The following is a 24,972-nucleotide window of genomic DNA, read 5'->3' as shown; positions in this document are numbered from 1 at the left end:
GGGACTTCTTAGCACAGCCTTTCCCAGCCCTGTTCCTGCGCCTCCTCTCTTCGCTCCTGGTTTGACTTTTCTACGTGGTGTGTTTGGTTCTAAGAATCCACTACTTTCTGCACCAGCCCCCCTCCGCCCCGAAAAATACTGGCAGACCCCAATAATTTCGAGGAAAGTCAGGAAGTCAATCCACGGAGCCCTGTGCAAAATAACTCCCGCTGCTGCCTGCCCCGCTTTTATTCCCAATCTATTTCAAGAGAGCTTTGGAGAGGGAGTCTGGAGGGGGAGGGAGAGAAAAGCATACGGAAAATAAAGCCGGCGGCCGGGGGCTACTACCCGCGCTTGTGCGCGTGTGCCCCGGGTGTGTGGGTGTTTGTGCCTGGGCGTGCGATTTAATGGAGCGCCTCTCTGCCTCTCCAGTGCGGCCAGAGCTCGCTTCGCGCACCCACCCCTGCCGAGGAGCCTACTTGCTGCAGCCCAATGCATTGTGTAAGACGCGACCTGTTATGGCCACCACTACTTCCGGGTTCTAGCATTCTGGTCGGAATCCACCTCTCCGCCTGTGCAACACACACTTTACACACGCACGGGGACTGCAAGCGGGCAGCATCGATCGTGGCTCCTTTAAGACAAACTCAGACAGACATTTTTTTTTAACCCTCCTCTAATCTCCCTCCAGTGCAGCAGTTGCAAAGAGGGAGAGAGAGAGAGAGAGAAAGAGAGCGAGCGAGAGAAGAGAGAAACTGATTAGGAATTAGGACTGATTCAAGGGAAGCGAGCGCTAGGGCTTTGTGCATTTGAATATTAACATTTGAGGTGTTCTGACCAGAAGAAGACTGAGCGGATGATCATTCATTCACCACGTTGACAACCTCGCCTGTGATTGACAGCCGGAGTGGCAGAAAGCCATGAGATTTGGTAGTTGGGTCTGAGGGGCGCTTTTTTTTTTTTAAACTGATTTTTTGGGGAGAGAAGATCTGCTTTTTTTTTGCCCCCGCTGCTGTCTTGGAAACGGAGCGCTTTTATGCTCAGTGACTCGGGAGCTTTGCTTCAGGTCCCATAGACCGAAGATCTGGGACCAGTAGCTCACGTTGCTGGAGACGTTAAGGGATTTTTCGTCGTGCTTTTTATTTTTTTTTTTTCCGGGGGAGTTTACGTATTTGTTTCTTTTCACACTGGCCTTAAAGAGGATATATTAGAAGTTGAAGTAGGAAGGGAGCCAGGGAGGCCGATGGCGCAAAGGGTACGTATTAAAAAACAATTGTGGAACTCAAATGTGAGGTTAAATTGAAACGTGGCTGAAAGACACTGCTAAAAAGTTTCCTTTTTTCTCTGTCTTTTTGAATGAGGCTCCTAAAGCCGTGGCCTAAAGCGAGAGGATTTATTCAATGCGTTTGTAGACTTATGTATATTAACATGTAATTGTTAATTCAAGTAATCAAGTTTTCTATAGATTCCTAACCAGTAGCTATATAAATAAAAATACAAGCTCGGGCAATCATCTGTTTAAAAAACAAAAACAAACAGCGCTAGATACCTAATGTTATATAGCGTGAGCATTCAAGGAGCAGAAGTTTAAGGCTAGTTTTAAATTAAAATAAGCAGCTAGAAACTTCTGATATGTTATTGATTATGCTCATCTTTAATATCACTGGAAGTATTTAGCATTTTTAAGCAAATAACTTTGTCATAGTACAACGGTTTTGGGGGTCGGAAAGCATTCATCTTTTTAAAGTAATTTTAATGTACATGGTTTTTTATGCAAGGTAATACTTTGTAAGTTTTTCTTAGAAGAGCCCTGCACTAATTGGATACTAAGCACACAACTACTCACTTTAAAAATGCAATACTAATTTCCCCAATATTCCTATTTGAATGGAAATGTAGTGAGAGTAAAGTGAGACAATGACAACCCAACAGAGGTAGTTTCTTAAAAGAAAGGGGGTCTACAAAAAGCCTTCCTTGCATAATTTGTGCCCTGGCCCTCAAAGCCCTGTTTGCAAAAGAAAGTTACTAGGCTGACACATTTTTTCTTTACTCCTTTGGTTCAGGCAAATGTCAGCGTTCTTCCAAACTCTTTTCACACCTCTGGCTTGAAGGAGATGAAAGTGGCAATTCCTCTTTTCTTTGAAAATCATTTCACTCTCGGCGCCTCCACATCTTGGGAAAAGAACATGCCTGAAATGAAGCAAAGAGGAAAACCTAAATAGCTAAATTTTGCACACAAAAATAATGACAATATGAAAGTAGTTTTTCTGGAGAAGGAAGATGGGGGGGTTGAATGTGCATTTACTTTTAAATTTGCTTTAAACCTGATGACTAACATTTAGCCCACAGACATCTAGTCTAGGGGGAAAGTTCATAAGAATAGAAAAAATAGAATAATTGCTCCAACTATACATTTTCTTGAGGGGAATATTGCCCAATTCTAAATTCAGCCCCGATGTTGAAGAGAAGCTACCCTTCTCTGAGTTTCACTTATAAGAGAGCCAGTTAGTTTTGTGTGATTTAGCAGAGTTTGTCTTGGAGAGCAAAGGAAATGCAGTGTCTTGCAGGACTGCCTAACCCCACGCTGGCAGGGAAATAAAATGAGAAGCCTGTCTGAATTCACGTGCTTGGCTTAGCTGTTCCCATCGTAACTTTTTTTTTTTTTAAATTCCCCCTGATGGGAAGGGTCTGTGAAACTAGGCAGGTTTGCTGTACTGTCCTGGCATGTTTTATTATTGTGATTTTGAATTTCCTCCTCTAGAGACGTGCACGTTTTACCTTCTGCCCTCCGGGAGAATGCCTCCCTTTCTTCCTTCTTTCTTCCTTCCTTTTTTGCCAAAGGATCCTGAATTTCTGGCTAGTTGATAGGGACACAAGTTAGGGCAAGACCATTCAATCTAGCCGAGTCTTACCGAGAATCCTAGAAATTTTACTTCTAAAAATATTTTTTTTAATGAGAAATCTCAACTTCAGAGATGCAAGGCCACCGAATTCGGGGTTGAAGGATCCAGCTGGACTGACATTATATAAGCTCCGTGCCCTGCCGTTCCCCCATTTGCCCGCCTGGCCTTCTGAACCTGTTTCTCTCCTGTTTCTCATGCAGTACGACGATCTACCCCATTATGGGGGCATGGATGGAGTAGGCATCCCCTCCACGATGTATGGGGACCCGCACGCGGCCAGGTCCATGCAGCCCGTCCACCACCTGAACCACGGGCCTCCTCTGCACTCGCATCAGTATCCGCACACAGCTCACACCAACGCCATGGCTCCCAGCATGGGTTCCTCCGTCAATGACGCTTTAAAGAGAGATAAAGATGCCATTTATGGGTAGGTACGACGGGCAGCAGGCTAAGCAGTTGAGAGGCGATGCTTTCTCTATTTCCCTTTGCCCTCAGTAAGAGGAAAGCCAGAGCTCTCTGGATTGGAGGTACATTATTTGGTGACTTTTCATTCGCTTTGCATGAAGATTGGGGGGAGGCGGCCTGCCATCCCAGACGCCCCCCCCGCCCCCATCTCCGCACACGCTCCGCGCCAGTCCAGCGCCCCGCTCCGCCGAGGCCATGCCCGCGGAGGGGTCGCCGTGCAGAAGTTGCCAAATGTCCCTCGTCCCCCCAGACCCCGGCTCGGTAGCTCAGCGGGTTGGAGTCCTCACTCGCTTGACTTCGCAGGGAGAGTGTTGGGGGTTTCTAAACGTAGGCGCCTTTGTGTTGGAACGAAACTTTTAGTTTAAAGGAAAATCTTTTAAGCCACTGATTGTTCTGACTTGCTAAGTTTACTCAGCCACCGTATGCTGGCTCTGCCACCGCACAATAAAATCAAGGCAGGCCAGTTGCAGGTCAGGCAAGGGGGAACATGCTTTGCATTTAGGGAGTTTGACCACTGTAGTCAAGGAGAGGAGCTCGCTCTGAATTGTCACAGACCTTAAGAAACTTCTAGCCATTTTAGGACTTTGTGTTCAAAGGCGAAACCTGCAGGATTTAGAAGTAGATGCGGGGTGCTCTCGGGTCGGTGTCGTCTTCTGCTGCAGTTCACACCGTGTTCTCCCGGGCCCTTGGGTTAGACCCTGGACTAGTAAAACCCTCTGAAAGTCACTTGTGCCTACTGTGTGCTGATGTATTGGGGGACCTCTTTTTACTTTGCAGCCACTTTTATTTTTATTTATTTCTTCTTTTGAAAAAAAAAAAATCAGGCAACACTGACCCTCCCTGGCTGAAAACCCTTTCTGCTTGATCTTCTGGTCCCTCGTGCGATGGGCTTGTTTAAATCTCAGCGTCCTTTCCGCAGTGTTGTTAACTGCAAATCGTTTAGGCTCCGGGACAGAACATTTGGGGAAGCTTTTTGAAAAGGACCCCAAACTGTTAAATTCCCAGCTGGGTTGTGAGAGCTAATAAAAGACTTGAGACACCTCTTTGGGCATTAGAGGAGGCTTTTTTTTTTTTCTTTTTTTTTTTTTTTTTGATGGGCTGGGATAAGCGACATCTAGGCCCCTCGCGATACTAGCTGCTTTGGCATTACGCAGGAACAAAAATGAAAGGCTTGACCGCAGGAATATTTGAAGGAACTTTCTTTGGGGGGCGGTGGGGACCATCGGCGAAGGGAGGGAGGTGTGCAGGGAGCCGAGGAGGAGCCCTCTTGCTCTCCGAGAGCCGTGAGGTCGGGATCGGGAGATGCAGTCCTCTGACAGTCGGTCCCACAACCAGAGAGGTCCTTTCCCCAAGTTAGCTGAGCGCCTGCCACCAAGATCCCCAGAGCCTTGGACTTCGCGAGATGGCCTTGGAGGAACCCACTTGAAAGAGCTTTCCCACCCCCTGCGCCCCGCGCCTTTCCCCCCCTGCAGGTCCTGGATGTGCAGAGGAGGGACGAGGGCCGGTCGGGGTGGGAAACTTAATTCAAAATGGCTGCTGGAACCGCTTGGGTTTTATTCTTAGCAAATGTTACCAATTTCTCCGGCCAGATATGGTGAACCGATCCTCAGATACGGTCCATGGCTTAGGGCCTCCGACTTCGGGGGCCCAAGGAGGAAGGGGAGGTGAGCAGTCACCTGGGGGCGCGGGGGAAGGGGAACAAGTAGATGACAAAATCAGGGAGGGGGTCCCCGCCTTGAGCTCGTCCTGCTGTTTTTCTTGGGCGCCTTTTTTCACTGCCGCGGGACTAACCATTGTGTTGTTTGTGACTGTTGTATTTTCTTGCAGACACCCCCTCTTCCCTCTGTTAGCACTGATTTTTGAGAAATGTGAATTAGCTACTTGTACCCCCCGCGAGCCGGGGGTGGCGGGCGGGGACGTCTGCTCGTCAGAGTCATTCAATGAAGATATAGCCGTGTTCGCCAAACAGGTCAGCAAAATCAATGTTTCAAAAGTAAAAGAAAAAAAAAGAAAAAGAAAGAAAGAAAAGAAAAGAACCTCCCTCCCTCCCACCCAGCACATTTGCAAAAGTAACCAGCGAACAGTCCGCCCTAAGCCAGGCCTGTTACCTCTTCTGAGCTTTTCCTCCTAAATGAGTGTCTTTGCGGACGCCTGAAAATCAGCCCAGTGCTTACCCACTCCCGCTACCTAACCCGACGCAGAAAGCTCTGTAAAATGCAACCCCAAAGCCCACGCGCAGGAGCTGCCTTGGACTTGGCGAGCTGGGCAGCGGTCTCTCAGAAGCGCAGTTGCTGGGAGAAGTAACCCTGTGCTCTGGGCTTGTTTTCGGATTCTTTGACTCACATTGAAGGGTTTCTGCACGGGACGAACTCGGTGTCACAGAGCCTCTCCCGGAGGTTACATCCTGCCCCCGACAGTGTAATGAGGCAAGAAACTAGGAAGGCGACCAGATTTCAAATGTTTCTTTCTCCCCACCCCCCTTCTCACTTGTATTTAGATTCGCGCAGAAAAACCTCTATTTTCTTCTAATCCAGAACTGGATAACTTGGTAAGAGCGGACCCCTTACTCCCCTCCTCCCACCTTCCCTCCCCCCCCCAAAATCCCCCCTCCTCCCAAGCTTTACTTTGAGAGCCCTGAGGTTTCTAGACCGGTCTTCCCCTATCTGCAAGTGGGCTGCAAAGGTTTCCATCCACCCGCAAGTGGTCCGGGACAAGGTCCCGGGGAAATAAATTCACCTCGAGAGGGGCCGGGCAAGCCGGCGCGGGGAAACGCGAGCTTTGTTTTTTATGACAGCCGGGCAGCGCGGCTCTAATCAGCCCGGGGATTTATCTCCGGGCCTGTCAGCGTGTGTGCTTAAACTTTGCGGACTTCCCAGCCCTCAAAGTCGCGTCATGAGGACAGCGACCGGGCCAGAGGCCCCAAACCACCAGTTTATCTGAAAGGTGTGCAGAGGGTGGCAGAAAGTTTGCAGTGTGAAAAGCCACAGTCCGGGGACTGTTGGGAATATTTTCCGTGCACTCCTTGCAAGGAAACACCTAGTCGAGGGATGCGGCCCTTTGGGGGTGGGGTAGGGGCAGTGGCGCTGGGAAAGGGTGGGGGAGCCATGGGGGAGGAGAAGGTTTATGATCCCCCCCTTAGATGCTTGGTTGTTGTTTTAGCTATTTTTTTCTCCTTAAGAAATATAAACCTCTAGATGGTACCCACTCGCTGCTGTTAAGTTTTAGTGTTATTGCCATAAATCAAAATAACTCTATTTGGGGGGTGGGGGGAGGCTGGCGATGTTAGAGCTGCAACAGCCAATTTTCTGCAAACTAGGAATGGGGCGCTCATTCTTTTTGTATCTTTGCAGATGATTCAAGCCATACAAGTATTAAGGTTTCATCTGTTGGAATTAGAGAAGGTAATTTCTCTAGCTTTTTCTCCTTTTGCTTCTCCCTCATGCCCAAACACACAGAGGGGGAGGGTTCAGAATGGCTGAAGTTCAGGCTTCTGAGACATTTGCATAAATGACTTTCTTTCTGGTAATTAGTGTCAAGGCCAATCTTAGCGTCCATTTCTCTTTGCAGTTTAATTACAATTTTAGCCACTAAAACCGGGATCACAAACGCCCTAGCCTTGTATTCATTCTTAATACCTTGCTGGCTTTGTATAAACAGTTGCAATTCTAGGCATCCCCTCTGATGTTCAGAATGCTGTTGTGAGTTTGCTTGCAGGTTATATACCTCTGTGGTCTCTTCTCTTCTTCCTCCTCCTCTTCTTTGCTGCCTCTGAGGGGGGAAAGTTTTGTTTAGTTTTAGTGAGTTTCTGGAAGACAGTCTGAGAGCAGCGGCAGGTCAGACACAGGGGAGAGGCAGAGGGGGAGGAGGAGAACGAGGCAGGGAGTCTGGAGGAGTGGTGGGGGAGGCACTTTAACCGTTTTGCAGAGACAAAGCAGAGTTGATAGTTGTGTCAATTTCTTGAATCTGAGAATCCTGCACACACCCCACCTTCACACTCAAGAAAGGGTGGGGGATAACGTGATTTTGCTAGCTGTTCCATAAATCTCAGCAATAAAAACTTAATGCATTGGAATTCAAACTAACATTAAATTGCAAGCACACTGGGGTTTCTTGTGAATTTTTGCATGTCAGTGATGCCTGGGTCCTGTAAGAGACCACTCCACTTATGCCTAAATATTTTGAAGCATCTTTTTTCCTTTTTTTTAAAAATCAATTTGATAACTTTTGGTGGCTGTAGGGTTTTCCCCCCATATCACGAGTCTTTTTTTTTTTCAAGGAAGCATCATAAAATATGCTTCTTATAGATAGAAACCCTAATGACAAATGTTACAGGGACTTGGGTTTTCAGGCATATATCCTATACCAACACAGTATTGGTCCTTTGGAGATATATACATATATATATATATATATATAAATTTTTTCTTAGACATGTTGGAAAAGGATTTCTGATAAAGTAACTGGATGAAATTAAATAGTTTACCTTAAATGTCACCCACGCAGGTCACCTCTCTAATGGCCACAGCCCCGGGAGCTGATGAATTTAACACGGGTGTTGAATATGTTGTAGCCTGTGAATCATCTTGTCACTGTCAATTTTCTGCGATATCTCTATTTTGCAAGAAAAGAAAGTTATTCCTAATTCTGGATGCGTCTGAGGGTCTCTGGAGGACAATTGCCCTGTGTTTCCCCTATTTAGAAGTTTGGATCTCACAAGGGGGGTGGATTGCACTTGTCAATGTCATTTATGAACTTCTGATTATATTTCCATTTTTTTTTATTTCTGTCATAATGTAGGTACACGAATTATGTGACAATTTCTGCCACCGGTATATTAGCTGTTTGAAAGGGAAAATGCCTATCGATTTGGTGATAGACGATAGAGAAGGAGGATCAAAATCAGACAGTGAAGATATAACGAGATCAGCAAATCTAACTGACCAGGTACGCGCTTTTCAATTTCAACATCCCTGGGAGAAAAAAAAAAAAAAAATCTGTATGCATATTGCTTGCTGGGTCACTACCACCTCCTTTTATTATTTGCATATGATTAAGTCCCTTTTAGATACATTTCCATCGAAATGAAAATTTTTGAATAATGCGGCTATTATTGCTTCATTAAGGCTGGCTCTGGGATTCGACCTGGAGAGATGAGCTTGTAAAAGCTTTGCCTGCAAACTTGACCTGTTTCTTGTCGCTTTTAATTTTTGTCTTTATTTTATTTACCCTCTATAATAATGGGAGTGTTAACTGCCAGTGACCGCCTCTGATTGTAGGGCTTTGTTCTGGAGCATTTTTTCCCGCTTGCTATCTCGAAGAAAAGTGTAGGGTCTGCTTATTTCTTATTTTATTAGGAATAAACCCAAGATAGGTGGTCTAAGAGAGACAGGGAGGGTTTGAAATCTAGTAAATGCTGGCTATTTTCTCCCTGTCTATACGGTTCATTAGCCTGTCTTGTCAGTTTTCCTCGGCCGAACGCTTCTAGACCTCACTGAACATTGCTTTGTGCAGTGCTCACTGCAAGCTCGCCCATTTTATTGTACTTAATAGAAAAAATAAGACCAGGCCGAGGTTATAAAAACAGATAAATATGGACGTTTCTCCTCCTCCTTTCCACTCATCCTCCAGCTGGTACGTGCTCTGGGCCCTCTGGGTTGGCAGCTTTTGGAAGTGTCAGCGACAGGGGCGCCCGGGGACTCCCTCGGTGTGGCGGGTGGAGGACCTCGCGCCGCCCTGCTCTGAACTGCCGGCCTCTGCTTGCTTCACCCCCTCCTCTCTCATCCTCCCTCCAGGCCCTTCTTCCGCTGCTTTGCTAAGTGGGGACGACTTTTATTTGGAGTTGCTGGGGGGCATTTCTCTCTCACCCCAACACCGATGTTTGCTCCCAGTCTCTCTCTCCTCTCTCTCCCTCCCCCGCCCCCGCTCCTGTCGCTGTATCTCTGGATTGGTCCAGAGGAGTTGCAAAAATGCACTGAAAGTGAAAACGTGAGGAGTGGGTGAGGTGAAACAGGGCTCAGGACAGCTCTCGGTTGCGAATTGTGGCACCGCGTCTAAAGATTTGGGTGGCGGGCCTCCTGTGCTTCTCCACCTATAAGTGAAGGCCCAGAGTTGTTTCTCTTTCTGACTTGGCACGTGAGCCCCGTCTTGGGGGAGAGAGCAGCCTGCCTTTGTTAGGCCAAAGGACAACCAGTCATGCAGAGTTTTCTTTGCAAGCTCTACCATGATCACGGTTGGCCAGCGGCTGCCTTGCAGACTCCTTGCCGGAATGCCCGACTCCTCGGTCTCGGTGTCATCTTAAAGTTTGCTTCTCTCCATATCACCCCCTTAAAAAAATTCCCAGCTTGGATTTCTCTGGGTAACCCCGCGGCAGAGGCTGAATTCCTCCTTTTCCCACGACGAGTGGAAGGCAGGCAAAGCTGAGATTTAAAAGCGCCAACGCGCCGGGTCCTTCCTACTATTTGGCGAGTTGCAAACTTTTGGCAGTGTAGACAACACTCGGAGCGTCCCCACCGAGGTGGGAAACCTGCAGGCGGCTCCGGGTCCCGGCCCCGCCAGCTGCTCGGCCTCCCGCCTGGTTCAGGCCGCCAGGCCTCACCCGGAGCTGTTAAATGCAGATTCCGCTGAGGAACCCTCGGGTAACTGCTGTTGAATAAAAATTGTAATCCAACAAGCCTAACTAGAAAATGGGATTCTAAAAGCTCCGGAGTGCTGGGTACATAAAGCTATCTGAGCAAATTACAAGAATCGCTTAGGGGCATGAATGAAATCAACACTTTAATTGCCTCCAAAATGAAGATTTATACCCCATTTTCTCATCGAATCATTATTTTATTAAAGTCAAAGATAAAGGACCAGAGTTCGGGGTGTTACTCAGTTACCTTTATTTGAGATACGCAGATTGGAAGGCAGTGGTCTTGGATAAAAATTCGCACTTTATTCACCTCCCCACCTATAAAATGAGCAGTGTGCGTCCCTCTCCCGCCGCCTACAAGTGGGCTTCGCAGCTCTGGCTGAGCTCGTGGCGCCGTTGGCCTGTGCGCGTGGGCGCACTCGCGTGACCCCTCGGGCTCACCGAAGTCTCCGTTGGTCGTAGGGCAGCAAACCCCAAGCTTGTGCTCTGGAATTATCCGCTTCCCTGGAGCCAGGAGCGGGAGTGCCTGGGCTCCCTTTGGGGAGGGGCGCGCAGAGCGCGGGGCGCACGCGGGACTGTGCCTCGGCCGCGGAGTGGAGTCCCCTGTCCTGGGAGTTGGGGACGGAGGGACGAGGCACTAGGGCCGCCAGGTGGGCGCCAGTGCTCCCAACTGGAGCCGGCTCACCGGTCCCCGGGGGCCGGGCCCGGAAAGGACGGCCTCGCCACCTGTCTGCGAATGCGGCCCAGCCAGTCTGAGCCCCGGTGGAGTGTGCGCTGCGGGACTGGATGCTTCAGGTGTGGTGCGAGCGCGGGGCCTCGTTAGCTCATTAACCCCTCTGTCTCTAGGGCCTGATGGCTGCGCGGTTTATTTTACTTTACTTTTCTCCTCGGAGGGCGCGAAGGCTGCCACCCGCGCGGGGACTTGGGATCCACGACTTTGATACCAGCCGGTTTCCCGGAGGGCTAAGTCGGCGGAAATCCGCTTGGCCTTGTAGTGTCGTTAGTTTGGTGGTATTTTTTGTTTTTGTTTTTTTCTTATCAGATTAAGACGCCAGTCGAAGCCGTAATCCCGCTCCCACCCCACTTTCAACTCCCTGCCCCCCACCCCCGCTCCCAGACCCCGAAGTCCCAGGCCCGAGAGTCACCTCCCGCGGGCGCAGGCCTCCCGGGCGCCCTCTCCCGACTGCTACGCTCCCCGCTTGGCACGGACGCCCCCGACGCCCAGGGCCTGGGAGCAGCGAGGGGCACCGGGGGCTTCCGAGCCTCGGCAGGGGTGAGGGCCGTGCTGAGACCCCGGGAGCGGGCGCAGAGGGGGCCACCGTGGGAGGCGTCGAGGCCAGGGTTGAGCCTGGTTTGCGATGGAGAAGGACGCAGGGCGAGGGGAGGCGGGGCGCGAGTTTGGGGGACCCAGGGTGGAATTGGGGAGGCCAAGAGGGGTTACGCGGGGAAGAATCTGGCTGCCCAGTCGCTAGACTTTAGGCCGCACTCCAGGAGGGAGCTATCGAATTAAACCTTCCTTCCCAGGGCTGTTTGTTGCTCGCCACTCCTTGAATCTAAGCATTTTCCATTTTCAGGAGGGGTCGAGAGAGGGAATGGAGAGCAGAGCAAGAGTCCCCGGGCCCTGAAGGCCACCAGCCGAGGTGGCCTGGCCTGCTGGTAGCGAGCGGGAGTAGCTTGGCCTGTGCTCGGGCGCCAACCCGGGTTCTCCTACAAGCAGTGGGAGGCAAAGAAAAGGTCCCTTTGGATTACAATTTTTATTCAATAGCAGCTCTCCGGGGGGTCCTCGGCTGAATCTGCATTTAACAGCTCCTGTGCAAGGGCTGGCGGGCTGCGCAGGGCGCCCTGTTGCCTGTTAATCCAGATTTGTCTCTAATATCTGGGGAGAAGTAATGTGGCTCGCGGAGATGGAACCAGAAAGCCAAGCTCGCCAGGCAGGTTAAATGCCAAGTGCTGCTGAGCTCCCCGGGGACGGGGGACAGCCGCCGGGGCTGCGTAGCCCAGGCTGGAAAGCGCCAGGCTTCTGGGCCTTGGGGATCAGGGGCAGCCCTGAGCCAGTGCGATTTGGTTCCCCAGTGGGCCAGGGAACCCAGGTGGCGATTGTTTTATTTGAAGAGTTCGGAATGTTGTTTCTGAAGCATAGTTTGAGATAAAATTCTTAAAACTGAACTTGATCGAAAGCACCCCTCCCTGCAAAGTGTGATGGGGATGCCTCCAAGGGAGATTTAAGCCTTCTCTTTTGGGGAGGTGTTACTGAGGGATGGGTATGGGGAGGCCTAATATTCTTGATGTATTAGATGTGCTGCTTCAGGGGAAGAAAAAAATAGATGAGACTATGGGATATTTACTAATACTAGGAATGCAAGCAATTTATTTTCATCCACTAAGAAAACTGGGCACAAACATGGAGGGATAGGAAAATGGTCCCTTTGTCAGTTTGTTTCTAAATGCTTACACGTGGACACATCTTATTTAAGTTGTAAGTACTTTTAGGGTCTCAGTTAATGCCTTAATCCTGGAACCTCTGTGTCCCCAGGCCTTGCAAGTGATGGGGTCTTGAAACCATCTAACTTTATTTTGATTGTTGTTGTGAGTCATGGAGGGTACTCTTAATTCCCTTTGGAAATATGTCAAAGGGAAATTATGGCAAGATTCTCTTTAATGATTAAATAATAAGGTGTTGACTGCTTGTCACTACAGTGGCTAATTGGGATGTTCATTCTAGGCTCTTTGTTGCTTAGTATCCTTTGATTTCAAAGGTAGTTGTTTACCAGGTGTGTTTTTATTGTTGTGTTCTGATTGGCTCTTTGTGTGTATTTATGTGTGAATGTCAGAGTAGGGATGTATTGATTCTTATTAGGGGCATGTCAAAAACATTTGAGAGGGAGAAAAAGAAGTACAGAGTATATGCAGGTAGGTTGAGATCAATTACATTGTTAAATGTCTCAAAGTCTAAATGCTAATACTACAGAAGTTATTCCCCTTTCCTAGTTTCTCTCTCTGTCTTTCTCTCTCTCTCTCTCTCTCTCTCTCTCTCTCTCTCTCAGTGGAAGTCTCCAATGCAAGTTCTATGGTTAATACAAAGCAATGATACTAATGCTGCTTTGTACAAGGTAAAGCCCCATAACACTAACTATTGTTCAGTGATTTAACTAGCTCTGTGGCAGTAGGTCACTCAAATAGCAATCCCTTTCCCACCAGAATGACTCCATTGCTCACGATTTGGAAATATATAGAGTGGTTGTGTGGACTCTTGCTATCGGTCCTAACATAGAGATTTTTATTAGAAAACATGGAGAAGCTTAAATAGTAGAAGAAGAAGAGAAGGAGGAGGAAGAAGAAAAGGCATTAAAATACGGGCCCTGCTTTCAAAAAAGTAACTGAAATATCATGCTGTAATTGCCCAACTTTGAAAATAAACAAATTTTAAATCATTATGTTTTCAAACACTCGTGTGTTTAAATGTTAAAATGTTTGTCATAGTCCGAAAGATTTAAAACACAGCTGTTGCCGGGTGATGGATGGAAAATTATGGAATAAAACTCCATATTCTTAAAAACAAAGACTATTTGTGGTCCCATAGTAGAAACGTAGGTTTTTTTAAGGCCAAGCGGATAGACTAAAGTATTACGGAGGGGCCTACTGTTATAAAACTAGCTTACCTTCCCTCGCAGGTGGAATTGGAGAAACTGAAGAAAGCACAAGTTGTATTAAGACACTTATAAATGAAAATGCTGTCAAATGGATTCAAGTGAAGGATTTTCACATTGGTAATGCTATGCTTGCCATTGCAATAGCAATATTTTCTCATGAAACGTAAATATGTCAAACCAATGTGAAATGCTTAAGTTTTAATAAATGATCATTTAATCAACAAACACAACCCGAGTATGTATACAGAAACTTTTAAAGAAAAGTCGGCAGACAGCCAAATTCCTATAGGGACTAGCAAGGGAATGATCAAAAAACGAACACAAAATAAGACTTCCTGTAAGAAGGTCTATAATTCAACATTATTTGACTCCACTGTCAGGGAAATAGTTGAAGGATAGTAAACTGATACCATTCTCAGTCATTTTTGTTACACAGTCTTAAATGTTTGCAACTATAGCATTTTCCATGGCCTTTTTTGGATTATGATATCTGTTATATTTGTATCAAAGTAGCACTTGAGTTTATGTTATAATTGAAACAGATGTTTTTGCCATTTCTCCTGAGTGCAAAAAATTAAGTTAATATTTAAAGATGACATCAAAACTATGGGAAAGTATTCTTTTACAAATAAAGAAATAAAAATAGAATACATGTGACACAGTGTATCTGACAGTTGTGCAGATGTTAGGCCTGAAAGTTTTCAAAATCCCAAGTAAAACAACGCCGCTGTAAATCACATAGGGCAGGAAACATCAGGATATTGGTACCTGTTAAAAAGTTAGGGTCTAAAACACGAAACACAGACTCACGATTTCAGTTGAAATAATCATTCCAAAATTTGATGTTGGGGATCCAGCAAAAGTTTGGATATTTTACTATCTTACATATTTGTGAAGAAACCTCACGTGTATAAAATCAGTTTTGAAAAATTCAAGCAGATGAGTATGTGTGTGTAGTGTGAAAGGTAAAAAGACTCCCTCACTGTATCCTTAATTTAATATGCCATGATTTCAGGATTATGGGAATTTGGGAAAGCTTATTGGAGTCTTAAAGAGCCTCTCCAGAAAGCAGACCTATATCGGGCAATTGCTGGATTTCCCACACTTCTAAATTTGACATTTTAATAAATGGTATAAAAGCTACCATGTGAAATAAGCGAGTATATACTCATTTAAATATTTGAAACTAGAATCCAATTTCAGTCAATTTAATGCATTCATGTGTGCAGAATTAAAGCAATTGGCAACACTTTGCTACACTCTTTCTGAACACTCTTTTTCCAAATAGCATTTCTTAATCTAGGAAATATGTTCTTGTTAAAGGAAAATACAAGAGTGCAAATCTTTTGAAATTATTTTATATTTCTGGACTTCTTAGTTCAGAATTCCTAAAACTGACTAAAACATATCAAAAAGAGTTTATTCTCTGTTGAAAAAACACTTTTTTTTACATTTATTGAAATATACACCTGTTGTTTATTTGTATCATGAGTACATACAGTTAAATACAAATTATAACCAGAACTAAGTCATTAACTCTCTTTAAGTCATGCAATAACCATACTCTGGCTTTTCCATGCACCACTGTATATGGCATAAACTAATGCAGGATAGCTAAGTTGTGAAAATAAATTTTATATTATTTGCAATCCTCAAAAATACATTTCCCCATTGATTTCTTCCCTTGATAGCCTCATGACTCCATTTACAAGTAATAGGATTTATAATCATGAGGTAAAGAACCGTGAATGTGAAATGTTATGGTTTTTTAAAAAAGCTTAAATGAAATTGTATTTTTCCACAGAAAGGAAATGCTGTTACTGTTAATAAGTTTACTAAATAATACTTTTAAAATCGCTGCAACTTTTTATGAGTTTAACAAGTTTAAGCAACATTTTATAGTCCTTTTTTTCCTTCATTTTGACACAATATCAAGTCTTAAATTTTACAATGGATTTAAACATACATGATTCTGACTCATTTAGAAGATAGTAGTAAGTAAATAATTAACATTTTGAGCGATATTAGAATGATTCCTTGACAACATATGCTAACTGAGAATTAATTGTTATCATGAATTTCCATTTCTATAGATTTTTCCTCACATTTTACAACACAACATGATCGCCTGCTCATTATTCATTAGCTGTAAATGTCTGGGTTGTTGGCTGTTATTTAGCAAGACAGAGCTATAGCTGTTTCTTTTTCATATCACTTTTTCCCCACTGACTGGCAAGCCTCCTATGCCTGAGATTTGAACTTGAACTAGTTTGCTAGGTCTCCTTTCCCTATTTGAGTACCTTGTGGGTTATTACCCACATGTGGGTTTATTTTCCTGAGAAGATGAAAAATGGTCCTCACTTTAAAACAGGAATGAATAGAAACTAAAGTCATCAAATATTCCCAAACTGTGCTTTACAATTGGTGAAAAACTGAAAACTGTTATTCTTGCTTGCTTTCCCCAGGGCTGTGAATACTTGATGTAAAGATTCATATCAACCTCTTCGTGCTCTTCCTCTTAAGTCCTAAATGTTTGTTTTCAGTGACTGGATTCTTAACTGATAGTCCATATTTGGTCCCAGACCTCCATGATTTGCATTTTATTCTGCATTTGCATTCACATTATGTCCCATAGAAACTCTTTAAAGTCAAGTGTGTTTATGACTATTATGAAACTCTGGAAAATGAAGTTTATAATGAAACTGACATAGTCATCAAAAGGACAATAAAGGGAGCAATTTGATATAAACCCAGAGTTTTCTTACTCGGTCCCAGCTTGTAAAAAGGCTTATCTCTGTTCTTTTAAAAACATTAGAAGCTGAATGAATAAGAATTTCTTTGACAATAAAACTCCTCTTAATAGCTCCATAACTATTTGGATGTGTTCTCGAATGTTAACTTAATTTGACAGACAAGCTATAATTAACTGTGACCTATAGTGTTTTCTGTAATTCAGAGACTATTCCTTAGCGATCTGAAAACTTAATTTCGTACTAAATGGTGTACAATGTCTGCGGGTCTAAAGGCCTACTTCCACTATTTTTAAGAAGTGGAAATAGTTTGTGTGTCTTCTGGGCTTTAAAAAGGGAGATACTTCGGGGGTGGGGAACTAACAATTTTTACTGCATGAAGTCCCAGCAAACTACCTAGTGCACATGGGTTCTTTTTGAATTTTTTTTTTCGTAGCCTTCCTTTCTATTCAGTGCAATGTTAAAATTGTTCACACAAAGGAAAAAAAAATCCACTGTGTGTTTCATGGGACAAAAACTCATACATGACATTTTAAGTCTAGGTATTTCATTGATCATAAAAAGCAGTAGTGTACAGAGAGAGCTAAGAATTGCAGCAAATAGGTAAAACGCTATTAGCTATGATGCTACAATCACAACAGAAACTTTAGCAGTGAAATTAAATTGGGCATTTTGCGTTTAGTTGGAACATTTACTTGAAAGTTCCCACCAGATCTGGGGTACTTTTAACATCCCCTCCCCACCCCAGCTTAAGAATATTTTAGTGTTAAGAACTTGGTGATAACTCACCATTGGACATTACTTTTATTTGAAATTGTTCATTCATAAGAGACTTCATCTCCTGAGTAAGCACCCTGCCCTTCACTCTTGAACAGTTCAGATAAACGTATTATTTATTTACGGTCTATTGTATACATTATTTATGGGAAATATGCTATAACTCTACAGAGCATATGGAATTTATCTTTGAGAGATATGGGTCACATCTCTGCCAACAGTGGCATAGCCCTGAGTAGATAATAAGACTGCCCTCAGCGTACAGATAAACATCATCTCTTATAGAGTCAGTACGTGTTAGCATTTCATAATAACAGGCGCAAATGCATTTTTCCACTTTCATTTTAATTGTTTCTTGGCTCTAGCTTCTGCCAAAGAGAATCCGGAATTTCACATTTTGAATTGATCTGGGTGATGAATATATCTGAGGGGGGAAATAAGATATTGAGTAGCAGAATCATTTAACCCCTTCATTTCTTTCAGCATGCTTCCCTGTCCCTTCCTTAAGGTGTTTACAATTTTCTGAAGAATCCCGTCCATGACATTTTTAACACTGGTTGTATATTTGGTGGCTTGGCCTATTGTTTCGCCTTATTGGGGTGCTTTATAAGCTGTATTCAAAACAAAAACACCAAGAAAAATATCAGGCCCATTGTGCCCTGCACTTCCTTGCACAAAATAATAGAGACGTGTAGACCACGCTTGTTCTATGCATATCAAGTGTATTGTTGGTGCTCAAGTATTTTTTATTCTAAGAATTATTCAAAGCCAGGAACAATCTGCATCTGAGCGAGCATAAACATTTTTATTCTGGAATTTGGGATTTGCAGCAACTCAATTTTATTTTCCAAATTACCCTGCCATTTCAATTAGGTACATTGTTCTTCTCTCTACTGTTTCGACATTCTAAAGGTTTGCTTGCCACCTAAGAGAGAGCATTACCTGTGTATTTAATATTTATTGAGGGAATGTAAAGAACATGCCAATAGAAAAAGAGGAGAATAAAACATTAACAAATCAATTATGGGGCTTTTCTTCACTTGTAGTCTACTTCTAATACTCCAAATACTCTATAACTGTTAAAATAATACAAAGAGCCTCAACAATAATAGCCCTGGGTGTGGAGGAAGAATGGCATTCTGATTAACTGGAATTCCTTAAAAAGTGCACCAGTGGTACAGCTCAACCTCCTGCTTCTGGAATTCACAGTTGCTTTAGTTGATCTCTCAGTTAAAGGCCTTGAACTACAGAGAACTTAGCCAGTCTGGGAACCAGAAACACAAATTAAATTTCAAGATGCTTTGAGAAAGGCCTCTCTAATGATTTTACCGAGATAAATAATGAAGAAAAGGGAACAATCTACTCCCCACCTCCAAATTTCACACTGTGAGAGGGCTTGAAAATTCAAAAATCCTTGAGGAATGATGATACTTAGAAAATAAAATTTGATTAAAAATATAAAAACTGGCAGCACTTCTAAAACACACACACACACGCACCGGAAAATTAGAAAATACCCTGTTGCTAATTGTTAGTGGAAATCAGTGGTAAATGTAAGTTTCCGCTATTCTTTTATCCAAAGCATAATGCCCTAAGGTAGTAGAATAAAACATGACTGCATCTTGGCTGAATTCTTGTTTCCTTCTTGTGTCAAAGTTGTGGATTTTCTGGTCTAAGAGTTTAGAAGTAGAAGAGAGAAGATTTCAGAAACACTTGAAAGAGAGCGATGAAGGGCATTGGTGGTAATTTCGAGTTACACAACCTTTCAGGCTGGCGGTATCCCAATAAAGTATATACACAATACAGGCTGTGCTGTGAGGGGGTAAGTCACTTCACCTCCCCAAGCCTCAGTTTTATCATCTGTAACATGGGGATAAAGAACCCACTTTACTGAGCTGCATAAGAACTAAGTAAGAATGCACTTAAAGCATTTAAAACAGTAAACCCTAAACAGAACCTTACATCATATTTCATCTTCTTACCTGTACAGTCTGCCCAGCCTTCAACGACGTGAAGCTGATTTGGGGAGGGGAGATTGGGTAGTTGTTAATGGGGTGTGGTTTTATAGGCCATTATATAATCATAGAGTTTGCGCAAAATACTGTCTTAATTCCTTTTAGGAGGGGTGGCTATTATTCTGATTTCATCATAGTGTGAGAGGGGACTGGCCACTCAGATGTGTGGCCAAGATAGGACAGTGAATCACTACAGATTTGTTTTTAGGTTCAACTTCAAGTAACAGTTATGTGCAGATCTTGTGCTGAGTACTTTTTTCCCACACTTCTGAGTGCAAATGCTTCCTGGCTGAGGTCCAGTTGCTAACAAGATCTCAGTATCTACTTGTACTCAGGATACAATGTTTTTGGCCTTATCGGATGTTCTTTTTGCTAGGATGGTTGCCTAGAAAATTTGTGGTTTGAAGTTGTTATATATAGGACACTTTTTAGTTTATTTTATCTTAATTTGTTTGCAGAATGAGGCGCACTGAATACTGAGTTACAAATGTAAAATAAAACATTGGGAAGCAGGCAGTCTTATGAAAGGAACTTTATAACACCAGGTATGCTGGCATGTAATTTACAGATTCTTCTGCCACTCCTATATAGCAGTGCTAGAAAATCAGCTAAATTTCAGTGGAAAGTTCTCAGCAGATAAATGAAGAGTAAGGTTTGAATTATTTAGGTACAAATATTTGGAAATACAGAGGTGGCAGTTGGATTTGAGGTTTTTTGTTTTGTTTTTTTTAAACATTTAACTGTGAATTATAGTTCACAGGTACAATTTCAGGAGTAAAAGCATATAGAGTCAATATAGGAGTTTATTTTTATTAATACTATGCCAGCCATAATACAATAGCATAGGAAAGGAAAGGTTATTAAAACGTAAATTACGTACTTTTACTAAGATTCCGAGTGTAATGAGGCTTTAACTTCTCTTTTGTTCTCCACAACAAACTGCTTAGTAGAATTTGAACCTTCAGTGCACTTGAACCATCTTTAGTTCTGCATCTACTTTGCAGTTTTGAGATTTGGGTAAAACTGGTGTCACCTCTTGGTAGCAGTTTCCCTTTGGGTGTAATTTTCCTTTTTCTTTGTAATTGTCTGAATGTCCCTCCCCCATGTACGAATCTATATCCTCTTCTGAGACCACAGTGGGGTCACTAAGGGATGGTGTTGGCATTGATTCTCAATGTCGAAAAATTGGGCAAAATGAATCAGTGCTGTGTGGATTTCATAAGGAAAGCATTTCGAATATCTTGGGTGGTGTTTTATATCTGTCGTCATTTTCCTTCGCATTGTCAATTCATGTATAATTTCCTGGATGAATTATTTCAACTCTGCAGATTAGTAATGACCCGAGAGTGTCAGAGTTGTGACCTAAAAGATATTGGGCTGTGGGAAAGTAGGATTTTAAGGAGCTTTCGGGGAGTGACCCATCGTGCTGGGCCTGAGATTCCTAAGCTCACTGCCCTCCCTGCTGCCTTGAGTATTGGGAGAATGGGGCATGGATATTTGCAGGAGAGTAGGCAAAATAGTTAAGGACCAGGAGATTTAAAAAGTGTATCTGACTGCCTCGCTGCTTTAGATTCCATCACAATGTAATTAAAAACACTAAAATCTGTTCTCTCCACGTTCTTGTTCTTTTGCCCTATTCCTCATGCATGTGATGGGTGCGTGGCACTGTGTATACATGAAAGTGCACTTGCGTGTCCCCCCATGTCTGAACCAGAGGCTTTGGTGATTCCTGGAGCTCAGACAATCACCTGATACAAAACTTTTCATTTAGAGATGAAATTACTCCTTGGAGAATTTTCACCAAAGGCAAAAAAGCACAAAAATTCTTCTCCTCCTCTCTACACGCCCCATTACACAGAGATAGAGGATTTAATGTTTGAAAAATTAACGTTTTTGTAGGTTTCATTTGTGGGACGTGAGAGCTGGGAAATATAGAACTCAATGTAACAGATGCTCTCTCTGCCTCCACAAACTGCCCACTCCTGCTATCATGCAATCGTGTGTGTGTGTGTGTGTGTGTGTAAATGTATATACATATATATATGTATACATATTTAAAGCAATACATCAGAGTTGCTAAGGTTTTAGAACTCTACCTTATTTGATGCTGAGTTAGACACACTTATGCTGTGCGTCAAGATACCGGCTGGCGCCAAGGTCGTGAGCAGCACAGTTAAGGGATAATTGAATAGTCCTTGAGGTGCATTTCTAGATGAGAAGTCCACAGTGCCAAATATGGTGGGGCTGGACCTGTGAGAAGAGGAAGGGTGGTGTCTTGGGGAGAGCCGCAGATCCTGAGAGGGAATGCTGGATTCCCATTGTCTCGCCACGAATTTACCATCTGCCTGGAGTCACCAGAATTACCCTCAGGCGTCTATTAAGCAGGGAGAGGGGGTGGGTAATAAGCGCATTTTATCGCAGCATTAAAAGGGGGCCCAACAAGAACCCTGGCAGGCCGGCAGACTTGGCCAAGGCAGGTGGAAGAGGCGGGGACGGGGAAGGAAATGAGAAAAAGGAGAAGTGTGTGAGGGAGATAACCTTTGAAAGAGTCTGTCTCCCCGGCACGTGAAGGCCACCACCAGGGACCGCCCCAGAGCCCGACAGAAATCTCCCGAACTTTATCATCTTGCAGCAGGACCGAGGGTGGACTTAGAAAAGGTTTTGCCTCCAGACCGTTCCCGAACACGTTTCAACGTGGCCCTGATCCGCGATATGTGTGCAGGCTGCGGTCTTAATCTGTGAGCTTCTGGCGTTTAAAAACATACACAATCTTAAAAGGGAAGGGGGCAGTTTTACTGTGTTAAAACAAAGCATCCTGCTGAAACTTGTCCTGGTTAAATGAATTTTGCTTAATGATTTCCAGGGATGTTTTTGGAAATCCGTATAAAGAATTTTACATTTTCTTGGAATTATCTGAATTTGCAGCTAGATAGTAGGTTTTGAGAGGAGCAGGCTTTACTAGGGCAGGTTTTGCGAGAGCAGGACTCTAGCAAATTGAAGGCGCGTTTGGCGGCTGAGTTTGTGGAGAGCTTTCTGGTATGTTTTGGTTACCAAGCAGATGCCAGTGGGAGCCACCAAGATCTTCAAACAGGACTTTGAGCACAGCGGACTTTAGATACTCACAAATAAAAAATTCTCAGGATCCCCAGTTTCTCAGCTTCATGTGCACACAGGTAACATATACCCCTTTTCATAGGAGGACCTAGACCCCTTTTGTCCTTACTGCTCCGTGTTTGGGTCTTTCTGGTGCCTTTTCTTCAGATGGCACCATTGGTTGAGAGACACATTGAAGAATCATACCTGCTGAAGTTATGTGCCTTTAAGGATCCTGAGAGACACTGTGTAGACGGAGGTGAGAAGTCTAGGGAGGGGGCCTAATTAGATGTGGCTATGCTGGCGGTGTGGCATGGCGGCATTCGGTGAGCCCGTCGCCTCTGCCTCGTGGACCAGTGCAGGTATGTGTGTGCACATGTGTGTGTGGATGTGTGCAGATGTCGGGGTGTGAGCACGTGTACACACACACTGGTGGACTCCCCTGGTCTGGAGGAACTGGATTGTTCACTTTTAGAAGCGAGCCAGCTCTTTCAGGCCATTAGAGATCATTTACTAAAGAGGCCCCGGTGATTTGAAAAAGTAAGTGTACTGCCCCAAAGAGAAAACCTATTGATAGGTGCAGACTGAACTTCAGATTTTGAACACTGTGATCATTTCATCAATTTCTACATAGCTGCTAGCTTGATTCTTCAGAATCAAGATCCCGAGACTCTCATTTATCCATCTTTTTTAAGTGGGACTGGTAGGGTAGAAATTTTGAAGGAAAAAAACCCTCACTATTTGGGCCTGAAAAAAAACAAAAAATGATTCTGGCATCATACCAATGTGATGAAAAACCAAGTGCAATAAAACGTCAAAGTGCTTCGTAGACTGTAAAGTGATTTATAAGTATTAGGTATCAAATGAAACTCGATGAGGTGGGGAGGAGCAAAGCACCTGTAAAATCATGTTATTTGAAGGTGAAAATAAGATCAGTTTGCATCCCCTGAGCACACACCAGCTGGGAGATAGCCCAAGGCATAGCGAGCTGTACACGAAGCCAGCTCGGGTTAACCATTCTTTCCAGAAGGTCCATAAACTGAATACACCTGTATGTAGATATTTCAAGGTTGACTAGGTCAACGTACGTTGTTCCATTAGTGTTGTTACTTTATTATTGTCGCATTAAAAGCTATAGTAGGTGCCACTTGCTGCACGCCTAGAAATTGATGTATGCTGTGTCTGCAGAGGAGTATTTTCTTAATCCTCATTTACGGATTAGGATGTTAAGGTTATGGAGGTTGTGACTTGTCTTCAGACCATGTAAGTGGTCCAGGATGTGTCTGGCTTCAAATTTACTTTCTTTTGCCTGTGTTTTCTTGCAACAGAATATTATTATATTATATTTTTATAGTGGTGTACGTTTGTGTGAATGCAAGTATGGCAGGTGTTTTTTAATTGTGCAAGTCTTTTTTAAATGTTTTATGATGTTTCATATAGGGGATCACAGTATCGGGTGACAATAGACATCCTCTATAAATCACTTGTTATTCATGTATGCATTCCAGAACATATTTGCGTCTAATGTGTCTAATGGCATTTTCCTGGGATGGAGGGCATTGGGATGAAGAAGATATAGTCCAAGACTTCAGAACATTTATAGTGTAGAATTATAGACAGGCTCAACAGGTCATCACAAAACAATATGAGAGTGAAATGAGAGAGGTGTGCAAGAGGTACTCTAAGTGCTCAGGGAGGGGAGCCTCACTCATCCTGGGGGAAGGTTGTGCGTGTATCAGGGAAGGCTTTCTGAGGTGGTGATATCTGAACTGTGTAGGAGGTAATCAGGGGCCAGGTACAGCAGCGCAGGGCATTCCAGGCAGGGGAGAAGGATGAGGGCCCAGAGGGAAAAGTTGAACATATCTGCCAGAAATCACATGCTGAGCACAAGGAACAAGGAGAGGAATGGTCCCCAGAGGGTAGACTATGAAGGGCTTTGTGTACTAGGTTAAGGACCCAAAAATGTATCCTGTAGGCAGTAGGGAGCAATTCATTTATTCAACAAACATTTCCTGAGTGGCACTGTGCTTGATACGCAGGATGCAATGGCGACAAAAACAGACATCAGTTCCTATCCTCATGGAGCTTATATTCCAGTGAAATTGAACTGTTTTAAAGCTGGGGAGTGATTTGGCTTGAACTCTTTACTGCTGTGAGGGCCTTAACAAGAACAGTAATCACTAAGATGAAACATGAGAGAAAGGGATGAGACTTGATGACTGATTGGATGGGAAGTTTGTGTGAGAGAGCGAGAGAGAAAGGTGTCATGCATGGTTCTCACAGACGGTTTATACTAGGGGTCCCCAAGCCCTGGGTCACATAGCAGGAGGTCAGCAGTGGGTGAGCGAGTGAAGCTTCCTCTACGGCTCACCATCGTTCACATTACCCCCTGAACCATCCCACCACCAGCACGTCCGTGGAAGAATTGTCTTCCACGAAACCGGTCCCTGGTACCAAAAAGGTTGGGGACCCATGGTTTATACCATGGGTGGATGGGGTTATACCCACTAGGATCAAGAACAAAAAGGAATAAGTCGGGGGTTTAGTGGGGAGATGAAGAGTTTAACTTTGGACTTGTTGAGTCCTTCGTATGGAGTTGGCTTCACAGGCCGTTGGGCATACAAGTCTAAAGCCCAAAGGAGAGGTCCAGAGACACAAATCTCAGAGCATATGGGTGACACCTCAAATCACAGTGGTGAAAAGAATCAT

General features: G+C 44.2%; 1 protein-coding gene across 1 annotated transcript in view; it reads left to right on the top strand.

Moving 5' to 3' along the window:
• Positions 1 to 540: 540 nt before the first annotated feature.
• MEIS1 (Meis homeobox 1) overlaps positions 541 to 24,972 on the top strand; it is a 136,397-nt gene continuing 111,965 nt past the window's right edge. The window contains exons 1-6 of the mRNA XM_030877406.2: positions 541 to 1,234; positions 3,083 to 3,309; positions 5,175 to 5,316; positions 5,845 to 5,895; positions 6,698 to 6,748; positions 8,145 to 8,291. Coding sequence (XP_030733266.1) covers positions 1,223 to 1,234; positions 3,083 to 3,309; positions 5,175 to 5,316; positions 5,845 to 5,895; positions 6,698 to 6,748; positions 8,145 to 8,291 — 630 coding nt within the window. The 5' untranslated portion in view covers positions 541 to 1,222. The remainder of the gene's footprint in view (positions 1,235 to 3,082; positions 3,310 to 5,174; positions 5,317 to 5,844; positions 5,896 to 6,697; positions 6,749 to 8,144; positions 8,292 to 24,972) is intronic.

The sequence above is a fragment of the Globicephala melas genome, chromosome 12, assembly GCF_963455315.2.
Source record: "Globicephala melas chromosome 12, mGloMel1.2, whole genome shotgun sequence".
NCBI classification, from domain to species: domain Eukaryota; kingdom Metazoa; phylum Chordata; class Mammalia; order Artiodactyla; family Delphinidae; genus Globicephala; species Globicephala melas.
This window is presented reverse-complemented; position numbering and strand designations above follow the sequence as displayed.